Raw genomic sequence first — 14,147 nt, 5'->3', positions numbered from 1 at the left:
TGTACAAAATGTAAGTTGCTTCTTTAAAAAAAGAAAAATCTCTTACAAAATTACTTAATTACTGAAAAATCAGTAGAGTGGAGGCTTCCAAATGTTGGGAACCCTCAGTCAAAGGACTTCTCTTTTTTTTTTTTTTTTTTTTTTTTTCCTTTTCTGAGAATAGGTCATTCTGATTCAAAGAGAAGGAAGCTTTTTTTTTTTTTTTCCTTGGGTGATTGTTGGTAGCTCATTGGTTGTTTTTTCCCCTCATGGAATATATTTAGAAAAATGTAAGTCTTCATATGGCAGACAGCACTGCACATGTTTTATAATGTTTTTGTGAATATTGACCATACAGGCTCAAAAGTAGAAGTTGCTGGTATTTTTAGAGAGGCCATTCTGAAATTGGTTTTGACACTTTGAGTCAATACTTCTCTCTCATGTATGCTTTTGTGAATTTTAGTATTAAAATTATGATGATGATGACTTACTTTTCTCACAATAAGAAAAATTAAAGGTGAAAATCTTCAGTAATGCAATATTTGTATATTCTTTGTATAGTCTATTCACTTTAAATTATAGAAAATGGAAATGTTCTATTACTGATATGCCTAAAGCTTCTAACCGTAGTGTCTGCTGATCTTTTTTTGTTTGCGCAGATATGTTTACCAGCTGGAAGCCAGCACTTGGGGCGGCAGCAACACTAGTGATAAATATATTATACAAACACCAGTAGGAACACCAGAGAAAATTCATGTCCCATATAATGTCACAGTAATTGATGCATATTCTATATTTCTAGCTTGGGATGTGCCAGGTAAAAATGTATTTCTATGTAGTACTTTGTAGCAAAATGAAAGGATGGAAAAATTAGTATGTTCAGGCAGGCAGCTGAATCATTTTGAAATTTTTATTCTTCGTATTTGGTTTTAGTGTTTGTGTGATTTAAATAACCAGGGTCTAAAGCTGCTGTTTCCTAGAGACGTATTATTTTAATAATATTGACCTATATACTTGATGTGGGTTTTGTGAGGATTAGCTGATCAAAAATCCGTATGTTAATTTGATCTTGTAAACTATTATTGAGTGCATGTATTAAGGGAAAAAAAACCCAACAAAACAATTACACAAGTTTTCCCTTCTGTTAAGACTAACCTGAGTTATTGACAGGGAAACCTGCCAACCTGTTGGGTTGGTGAAGTCTTGATAGCTATTCCAGCAATTAAAATGTCTAGTTGTCCTGCGGGTATGTAATGTTGAGCTCCTTTAACAAAAAGTGTAAGAGTGTGACACAGAGATCCTGTGCTAGCCGTGACCTGACTGAGCACATTTTATTTGCCAGAGCATCATTGTATTATGTAGACATGCTACCTTGCAGGAGGGTGAGTCAGCAAAGGCCCAGAAATATTTTTCCTCTTACTACTCTTCTGAACATCACCAGGTTGTCTTGGCCTGCTACAGAGGTAGGCTAAGAAGGAATAACTGAATAATAGCATCTTTTTATATGAGAGACTGTACTCTGTCTCCTTAATATAGATCATACCTTAAGTGATTGGGGTACTTTACTGATGTTGTAAAAATGATATGTTGTAGTTATTGTGGGACAATGAGAGCATTGTAAATGAACAATTTTCTGTCTAGTGCGGTTTGCTTCCAGCAAGGTGTTTTCCAGTTTCTAAATATTGTTTTTTTCCAGTAAAAATGAGGTCAATTTTTTTTAGAAACTTCAGTTGTTTGCATATTGCAGTAACAACAGTATGTATTTTATCAGTGAACTCAGGGAAGTTTTTTGTCTCCTTTTCCTAATTATTTAAGATGTTCTTTCCTTGCATAGCAGGCACAGTAGAGTCAATTGTCATTAAAAATAAAGTCACCTAGAAAAAGTATTTTGCCTTCAAGGCTGGGATCGCAAGTATTGTGGCAGTGCTTAGCAGTGCTCACCCTACCCATTTAAGCAATGATTAATAAATCTATAATACCCTGAGCTGTCAATCTTTAGTTTTCAGAAGCACAAAATCCATTATAGAAATGCTATAATATATGAAAAAGATTAAAATCTTAAATTAAACTTTTCCCCCTACTTGCCTGAAAGGATTTAGAACCCAGCAGAAAGCAGGTGAATTCAAATGGCATATAATCTACAGTTGGCTTTATTGCAAAGTGACTCGTGCTGTATTATAGTTTTGATAATAAAAATAATTTAAGGTACAAAATACTCAGCAACATTATAAATAGATTTAAAACATAAGAATATACTGGAAAAGTGTAGGTTTGTGAAGAGTGAGGTGTTTCCCAGAAAAGCTTGTCCTTGTTAGTCTAGACCATTTTCTTTTCCAGCTGCTCAAATTCTTGTTACTTGCAGTAGGTTACAAGCCTGCAAGGAGAGTCGGGCTCTGTGTAGGACTTTTGGTATTGTTCAATTAAGGTTGTGCATACAAAGGTTCACATATTCCTGAAACCACACGATCAAAGGGGTGAGGAAGAGGCTGGATATTATGGCTCTGTAGCGGATGCAGGGGTGGTGCATTCACACAGCTGTAAGAGTCATTCTCCTCGGCCACGGGAAGGCACATATCCTTTTTCCCAGGTACTGGGATGCACCTTGAACACTTACCTCACTTCCGTGATAACTGGTGACTCCTCTCTGCCTTGTCATCGTGGGGCCAGTTATTTAAGTTTCTAAGTACGAATAAGGGATTGTTTTTCATACAATGCCCCTGATGAGTAGACAGAAAAGCAAAACTTGCTGTTCCTTTTATGATAGGACCTCAGGGCCACCAGCTCATCTTACAGGAATGGGGGGTACTAACAGCAGAGAAATGTTACTAAACGCTACTAAAGGAAAGCCTGTGTGCAGGAACATAGGTATATGCAGAGGATAGGAAATTAATTTTTGACCCTTCATACTCCTGCTTCATTCTGAGACCTTTGTGCTTCTAGTGTTTTTTTCCCAAGGGAAAGGCTGTGGGCTATGCAGGTGGAAGTTTATTTGGGAGGTTCTGATCTTCTGGAATGGCATTCATCCTATTAACAGGTCCTATGCATGCAGATGTCTGGGGCCACATACATCCCCAGCTTGGTAGGATTAGCTTCAAGACACTACAACTTTTTATCTCATTTATGTCATTGTGCACCAAGTAATTTTTTTTCTGATCTATTTTTCTCTATGTATAAATCCTTGTGTCATAATAGGCTATATTAAGATAATGTAGGTTTCCCTTTTAAACCCAGAATGCAGCATTTATTATATGGGTTTTCAGGCTTGGCAGTCGTTCTTGGATGACAGAGTTCTTTTCATCGGTATAGTCTACATGAAAAGAAGTGCTTTGTATTAGCCAAGTTTTGATGGGAGGGTAGTTGGTCATAGTGTCTTGTCTGTGGCTATCAGGGATGCTTTGGCATTCTGTCTTCTTATCTGCAGTAATAAATTTGGATCAAATAATTGCCCTCAAGATTAATTATGGGCATAATATTACAGAGATCTTCCTTTTGGATGGTTTTAATTATAAAGTTTCAACATCTGTAATGTGTCTAAATCGTATGACTTTACAGATATGTAGCATTTCAAAACTCCTGACTTAGCTAAATAGCAAGGTGGCCGAGTAGTGGTTAAAGTGACGGATTCAGAAAAAATATTTGACACACCTCACTCACTATGGAAAATAGGACTTTATTTTCTGAAATAGGTATCCCATTATCTTGTGTTGCATTGCTTCAGTGCACAGACCTCAAAGGTATGGTACATTTCACAGATACGCTACAGAAGGATATGTTACAATTATTATGGAACAACTATTAGTGCCATGGATAGAAGCAGAAAAGTTGAATGGAAAAAAACTCACCACATAATTCTCCTGAGGTATATCCATAAATGTTATTGATCGGTAGGCAGGTAGCCATCCTGTATTTCAACTCATTGACAACCCCACTGGTCCTTACTGGGGGCCTGATTCTTCTAGTACCCTCAGTTGCTGTTTGTGACATCACAAAAAAAGCTGAACATGCTCAAAAGAGGATCCTGTCCTCTGCTTCTAGGTTAGGTGCTTCATACGCTAATGATCATACGAATTAAAATGTCTTCTTTCGTCACATAACACTCTACTTCATCTACCTCTGGGTTAGCTTATCAGTTAGAATGAAAGTATAACATGTGGGTTCCTACTTTATTCTTCTTAGGATCAAATTTGGTATTTGAATAACATTTATTTGTCTCAGCTTTGTCTCTTGGCTCCCCCAGCTAACCTGGTTTCTCCTTTATTGGTGAGCTAACAAATCGTTCTGACTTTTCTAAGCCAATGTTACATTTCCCCAGTTTTGTTCTCTCATTTAAATTATTGTTTGCTCCAAATCACTGTAGGACAAGCTTTTCAAGCTCATTGTCCAAAGTTCTGCATCTTGAAAGCAGTCAGCATCTCCAGCTGTTACTGTCTATGGAGTCTGGTTGGGAATACTTGAAACAACCAGAATGAGAAATCTGGATATTTGAAGCTTAATGTAAATACTTAATCTCAGTAAGCCAAATATATTGTTTTATTTTGTGAAGCTAAGTATTAAAATATAAATTTACTCTTACTTGTTTTTAAATAAAAGATGTGAGATTCTTATCTTACTATTTGTTTACTATAAGTGACACAGTTCAACTGTTTTGCTTTAATTGTGATTTGGTTTCACATCATATTAAATAATTTTTCAGCGGTTGACTTCAAACAGATTCTTGGTGACCAGCCTGTAAAACAGACTGTGGCTTTTTTCCCCTAATTCTAAGTATCTTGTGCTGCAAAATCTATTTGTGACCTACCCTAGTTTTGAAGTACACAGAGCCATCAAAGCTAATTTGCAGAGTTTTGCACAAAATTGTCCATTAAATGTTATCCAAATATGCCCACAAAAAAACAAGGTTTAGTTTGATTGACTTGTCCCATTGCAAAGTGTGCACCTGCTGTGAAATGAAGTAACAGAGAAAAAAAAGTGGAATAATTTAACTTTTTTATTTGTAAAGATAATCAGGGTTTTTCTGATTACATCTTAACTTCATAAATGTTAAATAACCTATCAGCGTCTAGTTGTTGTAAATTATGAAAAAGAGTATTGCTGGGAATATTAACCAACTAGATCCTTGTTCTTTAGTGAACATGAAAATTCGTTATGGCAGGTTGTCATTGTGCTCATGGTAACTTTGACACCAAATAACAAAACTGCCATTTGCACTTAGGGTAAATTGGTTCACTTGTGCTTTTACGGTTCCTTTTATTCTGACATAAATTTATGAACTCTGGAACTAACCAAGTCGTGTGGTTTCCCAGCTGACTTTAACAAATATGCCCATTTCATTTCCTTCAGTCATCAGAGCACACAAGGTAGTAGTTTCAGACTGGCTGCAGATGCTGAAGGCTATTCTGGAAGAAGGGGTTTATTACAAGTTTCTGTGTTGTACTAGTATGTATTTTTTATTTTTCAGATTATAAAGTGATCCTTTGATCTTAGCATTTGATGAATTTAATCAAATTGTAGAAGGATTTCCATTGGATATTGGGATTTTTCAGGATGTTACTTAGTTTTATTTACAATTTCATGTGCACTGTTTGAGAATATTTTTTCTCCTGAGTATATTTATTATTGGCATAATTCCTAATATAGTGCAAATTTAGCAGAACTTTAAGATTTTCAGCTTTGGTTGTTGGCATTTTTTGGTACCATTTCTGCTGAGATACGGACTGAATGTGGGACATGGATAGGTCAATTATTTTGAAATAAGTGTCCTTTGCTTCATATCGATGGGTGGATGCAGCTGTCCTTATTTGTATTTAATCTTCCTTGAGAAATCAAGCATTCTGAATAGTTCAAATTTCAAAGGTTTCTGGTGAATTTTGCCTAGAATAAATGCACTGATCAGATGCACAAAAGTGAATTATGTGTCACTTTCATAAGATAGTGAGGTTTTCTGGATGAAATATCTGGTCTGTTGTCAGGACTGGAGAAGAAGGGGACATTAACTAGGAGATTTAAAAAAGGTTTCTATTTGATGTATTGTCTACCATTTCAAGCTCACTTTCAGATCTGTTGTGTCCTTTACAGACACCCCCATTATAGAAAAAAGGGGGGAAAAAAAGGAAAAAAGAAAAAAAAAAGTAGTTTAGCTGTAATTTTATATCTTTAATTACTGGTATAATTATGCAATGCACATTCAAGTGCACTCTTCTGGAGCATTTCATCTTCCGTGTATGACGGACAAAAAATAATCTTGGTTGCAGAAGCCATCTACTTCAAGATCACCTCTCATAGGTTTACTTTGTAATACCCTTTACAATTTTAAAAGTTGTTTTTCTATTATTCAGTTTTTAATGATTAGATCTTGGTGTTTTCCTTGAAACTAGTACACTGAAAAAGGAAAACTGTACAGTGGGATTTTTGCACTTCCCATCTCCTTTTTTCACCTCTTCCAACGACTAATATCAGCATCATTTTTCTTCCTGTAAGCTGAACAGTTGGATAAGACTGAAGTCATGCTTCCGTTTCAGGGCTGTTTTTTCAGATTTTTAATCTAATGGCATTTCCTTTGTCTAGCACCTAGTGAGGCAGCAGCATCTTATTTCTTTGGGATTTTTATTTCCTCTTTTTCTTCTGAGAATTGCAAAACCTTTGTATTTCAAAGATTTTTCTGATCTTCCAAAGTACAACAATTGTTTATAGTACCACAAATAAATTTTAAATCTCTCTGATTTCTTGTAAACTTTTTATTTTTTGTTAATGTGCATATTCACATACATACTCATCTAAAAGATGCACAACAATAAGGAAAAAATGCTCTTTGTAGCTTAAGGGTAATAGTGTCAATGGTAGGTGCTTTATCAGAAAAGGATCAAGACCACAATTAGGAGAAGGAATGGGGTTATTTTCTGAAGTGATGAATGGAAAGATTCTCAAGATCTGCTCATAGGCCTCTGGTTCTTGGTGGCATCACAAAGACATCTCTGTGATATCTAAAGTAGGTGTGTTGAAAGAGAAATTCTCTTACTAGTCAGATACATCTTGACTCATTTCAGAAGGGTACCTTGTCTACTTTGTTCTTAAGACTGCCTTATGTAACTGGAGAATGAAGGAAACACTTAACAGACACTCTTCTTTGGCTGTTCCCTTACTTACTTTTATGAGATTGCTTCTGTCTGCATAGAACAGTTTATAGACAAAAAAATAAAAAGCCTACAGCCCATTTCCTAATTAGAAAACCATACCAAAACAAAACAAAACAACCCCTTGAGAAGTCATGTAGGAGGAATCAAGAAAGGAAGTTCTGCCGGTCATTCTAAGCACACGGCACATGGCTTAGCTTGTTCTTGCAGAGAAACTGATTTTTTTCAGCTTCCAAACAGAACTGAAGAATTAGGAATTGACAGCATGGGAAGAAGAATAAATGGGCAAAATGTTTGAACTAAAAGAAAACAGTAAAAATGAAGGGGGTTTACTTCAACACAAACTAAACAGTTTGGTTTTATACTCAGTTGAAATGATATGTTTCTTGATTCAAGCTAGTGTATTGTACTTTAGTGGTAAAGCAGGCTAAGAACCTACACTCAGCTACTGCTGCTGGGCTAAAAAGGGATAATTTGCTAAATGGTGGCAATTCAGTCTTTTGATCATATGACTCTCTATTCAAACAGCAGTGCTTAGTAGCTGTTGCCCCTCCAAAATAAAGAAATAAAAGCTCTGTCATTCCAAGTCATAAGGTCACACCTTCCAAAAGCAGCAATTGCAACACTAGCATTGACTGAATTGAATTTTGATTTTTAACTAAGAACTGTAATGCCTATCTTCAAGTTGTGATCTGCAGATGGATCTGTTTCAGTTTATATTTAAATGGTTGTAGTTTCCAAAGGAGGCAGTAGGTAAACCCTCCAGAGGGGGCTTACATTTAAAATTGCATATGATGAATGCCTCTTTGAAGTTGTCCTGCACTGTTGTTAGTATTTCAGATAATCACTGGTTCTTTTCTGTCTCACAACAGGGATATTCATTGTCAATGTGCCTTTGGAATACAACATCTTACTAAATGCGAGCAGTCCCACTCTACTGGTGAAGCCCGTAGGACAAGCACTTTTTACATTTGTCGATGGCCTAGATCCCTACACCCTGTATGAGATAAGAATACAAGCATGCCAGAATGGTTAGATGATTTTAAAAGACTCACCTCTGTGACTTGAAGGGAATGGAGATTTTCCAGATAGATTCAACTCAGCAAAAGAGATAAAATCTTATTCCTACATTGGATTTAAATGTTTACCTAGTACAAAGAAAGCCTAGCATTGAATGAAACATTAAATATTTCTTCATGTTATATCAGAAATATTTTAAATGGAGATTTAAAAAATGTATTTTAGTTAACGTGCCATTTTATTAAAAGCTCTTCACAAATACCTTAACAATTTTTGAAAATGTGCATACAGGGCAAAATCAGTTCTGTAACTGTTACCAACAAGAAGTGGTTATTATAAAGACAGAAGAGCCCAAATATTACAAAATTACTTGACTTTAATGGAAATTTTCAAAATCCCATTGAAATGAGTTTTTCTAAAATGACACTTTGGAAGCAATTCTCATCTGCACTGGTGAAAATCAGGAGTAATTAATCAATGGAGTTTTTAAATGGTGGTAATTTAAATAAGTCTTTAATAATGAAATGAGGTGAAATGAGGCACTGTTTCATCAGGAGCTTCTTTACTTGAGATTCATTTGCTTTTACTGTTTCTTTTTTGTTATTGAGAAAGAAGCTGTTATCGCTAAGCAAACTTCGGGTTTTGTAGGTGGATGTGGAGTGGGTGGTCTGACATATTCAAGAACTGCTGAAGCACCTCCTAAAGATTTGAGCCCACCTATCGTTAAAGCAATGGGAACTGCGCTCGTAGAAGTGAAATGGGCACCACCTAGGAAGCCAAATGGCATCATTACTAACTACTTTATTCACAGGTAAATGCTTTTATCACCTCAGATTCTTGGCCTTATTGAACTGTTCATTTCTTTATTCCTTGATATACTGGGAGTTTTAAAAAAAGTAGAAGTATATGGTGAAATATATATTACCTTTCAAATGCTAATGTAAGATGCTGGATCTACAAATGGCAAAAAGCAAGTGAAAATATATTTTTAAAAATTCAAAGGGATAGAGAAAAATTATAGGATAGATACTCTCACTGTGCTTGCCCAGACCTCTAGGTACATTCTTCCATCCTCTCTGATAGACAGTTCAGGAGTTTGGAATGGAAACAGCAGTAATTCACCATTTTAAAAGGGAAAAAAGGGTATTTAAGTTCCTAACACAGATCAAATTTCCAAGATAAATAATTATGTTCCTGTTTGTAAGTAATCTGTAGTGTGATTACAGTGCATCTATTTGCGTTCCTTGCTGTTTATATTCAGCTGCCCTTTCTAGGTGGTTGACTGACATACCCTCAATGCCTATGAGCAGCTTCATGAGCCCTGTGTGAGGACTTTGCAGATATCTGTGTTTAGGGAAGCATCAAAGTAGCAGAGCACTGACATCTGTTGTGCCCACTGACCCTTTTTTAAGGGTCCCTTGCTGAAGGGACCTTCTTGAATAGCTTCAGAAAGTCAGAGAATATAAAAAAACTCAAGCCATGTATTGGAGAGAAATTTAAACTCTGAAGTTCCTGGTTTTCCCAGCTCTAAATATGTGTAGTAAACACATGCTGGGCTGAACCTAGCCTCCCACAAAGAGTTTGGGACATTTTATTGTATTAGAGCTGCGACTGAGAAGACAGGGAATCCAATTACCTTTTGGAATCAGCAGTGATAATTAATATAAATTCACTTTTTCCTTATACACTTTAGTAGTCTCTAAAAATTCCTGCTGTCTTGAAATATCCTTTTGTTTGCCTTTTTTAAATTGTCTGTTAAAAATAATATAAAAAAAAAAGTCCCACCCCTGTATAAAGAGGAATAAAATGTATGTTATAGCCCAAGACATGTCTTCACTGTGTTGGTTTTGTAAATAAAGCCGATGATTACCGCTGCTATTCCATGGCAACCATAGAATGGGAAAACAGGAAATATAATGCAGAAAGCCTGCTTCAGTGAAAAATACTGTAAATTGAATTTGACAGCATTTGATGGCATTTGATTATTCTAGTCACAGCCAAACAATGATATAAAGAGTAATATGAAACAGAATGTGTTACTGCCTAGCAGACTCAAAAGCAATAAACCTTCCTCCAATGTGACACAATCACTTCACAATCATAATTGTAGCCTGTTTGATACCTCTGAGTACAGCAGAAGGGCACTGACTGACATAGATACATTTTGTTTTTTATTTAAAGTGAAATGAAAATGGCGCACTGGGGCTCCAGATACAATCGGTATATTCACCTACATAGGCATGAATCACTTGGCAGTTATTTCAGCTGAAGTTTAAATGTGCTTAGACAACAACAATATCAAATCTTTCTCAGATAGCTGCAAAAAAAATCAGAAATGGGATGTAAGCACATAGTTCTTTTTCATTTCGTAGCCACACATAGTCTTATGTTGTTATAGCAGCAAGCCTGCAGTATTTCTATGGGAGGTTATGGCATGTAATTTCTTCTTCATCATGTGCCTCTTCCTTACTGCATCACCACCAAAATAAATTCATTTAACTTCAAAACCTGGAATGCTTGGGGAGCTACTGTGTGTACTGAACTTTGCATTAAAATGGCAGGACTTGTGCTTTAGTCTAGAATCATAAAAGCACTTGCAAGTTTGCAGCCATTTTGCTAGAAACCAAAAAATTAAAATGTTAGTTTATGATAAAAGAGATGGTGACATTTTATTTTTGATTCATATAGAGGTTTTAAACAGAGATCTGGGGCTTTAAAACTCCTAGCAAGGACCACAACTTAGAAGAGATTCTGAATGAGAAAAGATTATGAGACAATCCCCAATCTACTTCTCTTCCCATTCATCATTACATAACATCCCTGTGACAGCCACAGAAGTTGTCAGTCTGGAAAAATAATATTATGGAAATAGGTGATGTATTTCTTGCTGTATTTAATACAATATAGGGCACATCAGCTGATAGAACCGCTCTCTGTTGACCACTAGCATGCACTCTGTAGGATGCACATGAGATGACTCTTAAAAGAAATATTGCCTGTAAAATTATAAGTATTTTGGTTCTTGCTTAAGGCAGTGTCTGAATTTCTGTCAAAGTGTCTATGTCATGTTCAGTAAGATTGTATTATTTAGTGTATATATATGTGAGTTTGTAATGTAGCTCTCATTAGGTAAGCAATCCTGATGGTGACAATGTAGCAGAAAAATCAACAGGCAATTTAAGATAGAGGACATGTCTCAGTGGCTGTTGACTGTTGTGACTTGCAGTGTAGAGGCTTCTAGACTGACTCTATGATTAATTAATCGCCTACCCTTGTATCCTTAACTGTGAGCTGCACCAGATGGGTTCCAAGGTATGTATATTAGTAGAGTAGTGGTTTAGTATAAGAATCCTTATGGATAGATATGTCATGGAGTGTAAGAATTCCTGAAGGGTTTTATTTATACCTGTAATTGATAAAATACCTAACCTAAACTAGCATGTTACCTGCAATAGTCTCAAATGCCTTTTGTTCACTTTTTGACATCAAAACTTGTAAACCCCTCCCCCCCCCCCCCAAAAAAAAAATAAAAAATAAATGTACAAACTACATTAGTATAGATTTGTTGAATCCAAATGGGAAGTGAGGCTGCTTTATTTTAACTGGATGTGAAACTGTAGAGGGGGAGCACTGCTGATGTTGCATTATTCTCCCACATTTGACAGTGCGATTCCCTGGCTGTTTGAATCTTACCCCAGGACTTCTCAGTGTTTCTAGAAATAACTCACTACCACTCTGGTAAGGAAAACAGCAGGCACTGCTAAAACATGTACTTTTGTTGCATGGTGAAAGGTAAACATGTGAGGAATAATTCTGGGTTGACCTGCAAGACCTCAGGGATTCACTGAGTCTCCTTCCACGTAAGAAAGCTGAGGGGTGACTGTTGCAGTTAGTGTTGCTGCAGTCCTCCGCATAGAGCTCTAGAGTCAACTGTCACAAAGAGGATTATATTCTCCTCTTTGTGTCATCTGGCTCAGATTGGCAGTGGGGCAGGGAGAATTTGCCCTTATAAAAACAACTGTATCTGAGCATCTTTAAAATGAATATAAGCAGCAAATCAGACTGTGCAGATGAAGAGACAGCTTCCAGCTCTCGGAAATGTTATTCTCCTTTGCAGCTCATTGTACATAAGAAACACTTCCAGTTAAATGAGCAGTTGAATCTTAAATCTTAAGACAATTGAAATGATTACAGACTGTTCAACCACTTCTGTTCAAAGTTTATTCATACATGAAGATATTCTGGTTTTTAGCACTACAGATGGAACCATTTACCTAACCATAAGTTTCATTCATTAAATATTCAGCAGTAATAAGAGCTAAATACTTAACCAGACTACATTGTACAGCTTTGCTTGTAGATGAGCTTACAGTTTGATCTTTTAGTGTGAAAAACAGTTTATCACAGTTTCAGAAATTTATAAAACAACATAAATTTGTGTATTCATTTAAATGCCATACTGCTTGGTCAGACAAGACATATTAAATGTGATTTTATTGCACTAAAGTATACTCACTTTTCATTTGTCTGCAGAGATTTTTTTTTTAGGCATGTTTTTGAGCACATGCAGGAAAGACTATATTTTTAGGTGCAGGAGAAAGTCATAGTAGTGATTCACCTTTCAGAATTATATGCCTTACATTAAGTCAGTGAACAGCATCTAAGGGAGAGTTCTGCATAAAGCTTAATTTGCCATTACAATAGAGCATGGGAAAGTGTATTAAAAATAGATGATAAAATTTTGGGGTCAATGGGAAATTTTGTACCCTGACTCTTCCAGACATTTTGTTGCAAGACAGAGAATTGCTAGGGTATCTTTCCTGCCTGTTCTACCTGGCATGCTTCACCCAGTTCTGCCAACCAATTCTCAGTATCAACACATCTTATATTTTGTGTATTTCACTACACAAGAGACGTCATACCTCAAAACCCTTCTTTTTTCAAACTCACACTTTAATCCTTCTAAATTAAAGTGTTCATATTGCCTGCTTGTCTCAGAGTTTAGCAAAAATTCTTTAGTTTCATATAAGAAAATAATGTATTCATGCATGCCTTATATATGCATATACACAAAGGATGAATAAACAGCTGTGTACACACATGCATTCATTATGTTGTTCATATTTGCTTGTAAATACCTGGGTATATATTATTACAAGCAGCTAAGATTATAATTTGTAAAAAATTGTTGCATTTTGTATTTTTAAAGTAATTTCTGGGTTGGTCTAACAAAATAAAATCTGACAGAATTCTGTGAAATACAGATTTTCTCTTGCCAAAGAAATGTTCTTCAGCTTTTCTGTGTGTGTAGTGATGATGACACCCAGTACTCAGACAAACCAATTTTACTTCTGCAAATTTGCCCTACTTGCAATAGAAGTGGCAGATAATGTAATTTGCTTTTTGTTGTTGGCACAGAGGGTGAAAGTGCTTTTACGTTCTGCAAAGGCCAAGGTTCCTGTGAAGAGTAGGAGAAATACTTAAATTCATATGCAGTACAGCACAACCATCATTGAGATTTATCACAGTGTTTAAATGTAACCAACTTAATTTCACACAAACATTTTTATGCCAACTGAAAGAATTGATTTGATAACTGTTTTGGAGATGAGTGCTCGCCTTATTACAACTGTTGTAAATTATATACTAGAAGGGGCCACATTAGAAAGGGACTGAGGATCATCTGTAATCTCCTTTGATACTCAGAATATCACCAGGTCCAACACAAACATCTGTAGTAGGAATGTTATATATGTGTATGTGTGTGTATGTATAGATACAGATATATATACGTACATACAAAAATAAAAATCCATTGTGCCAAAAGCCTATACAGTGAATTGTCTTCATATATCTTAAGGTTGCATTTTTAAACAAATACAGCATTGGAAAAAATATGTCATTTATTACAGAAAGCACTACTTGTGATATTTTAATGAGTTTTTGTGATGGAGCTGCAAATTCTGCTATGTTTATGCACAAGGGATTGCTTACTCCAATTGCAAGAACAAATGAGAT

General features: G+C 35.8%; 1 protein-coding gene across 1 annotated transcript in view; it reads left to right on the top strand.

Moving 5' to 3' along the window:
- The window catches only part of USH2A (usherin), a 390,912-nt gene that overhangs the window by 320,568 nt on the left and 56,197 nt on the right, over window positions 1-14,147 (top strand). The window contains exons 57-59 of the mRNA XM_037405643.1: window positions 639-796; window positions 7,982-8,140; window positions 8,778-8,940. Of these exons, the coding sequence (XP_037261540.1) occupies window positions 639-796; window positions 7,982-8,140; window positions 8,778-8,940 (480 nt within the window). The remainder of the gene's footprint in view (window positions 1-638; window positions 797-7,981; window positions 8,141-8,777; window positions 8,941-14,147) is intronic.

The sequence above is a fragment of the Falco rusticolus genome, chromosome 12, assembly GCF_015220075.1.
Source record: "Falco rusticolus isolate bFalRus1 chromosome 12, bFalRus1.pri, whole genome shotgun sequence".
NCBI lineage: Eukaryota > Metazoa > Chordata > Aves > Falconiformes > Falconidae > Falco > Falco rusticolus.
The sequence above is the reverse complement of the archived record's forward strand: the minus strand, read 5'-3'. Positions and strand labels throughout refer to the sequence as shown.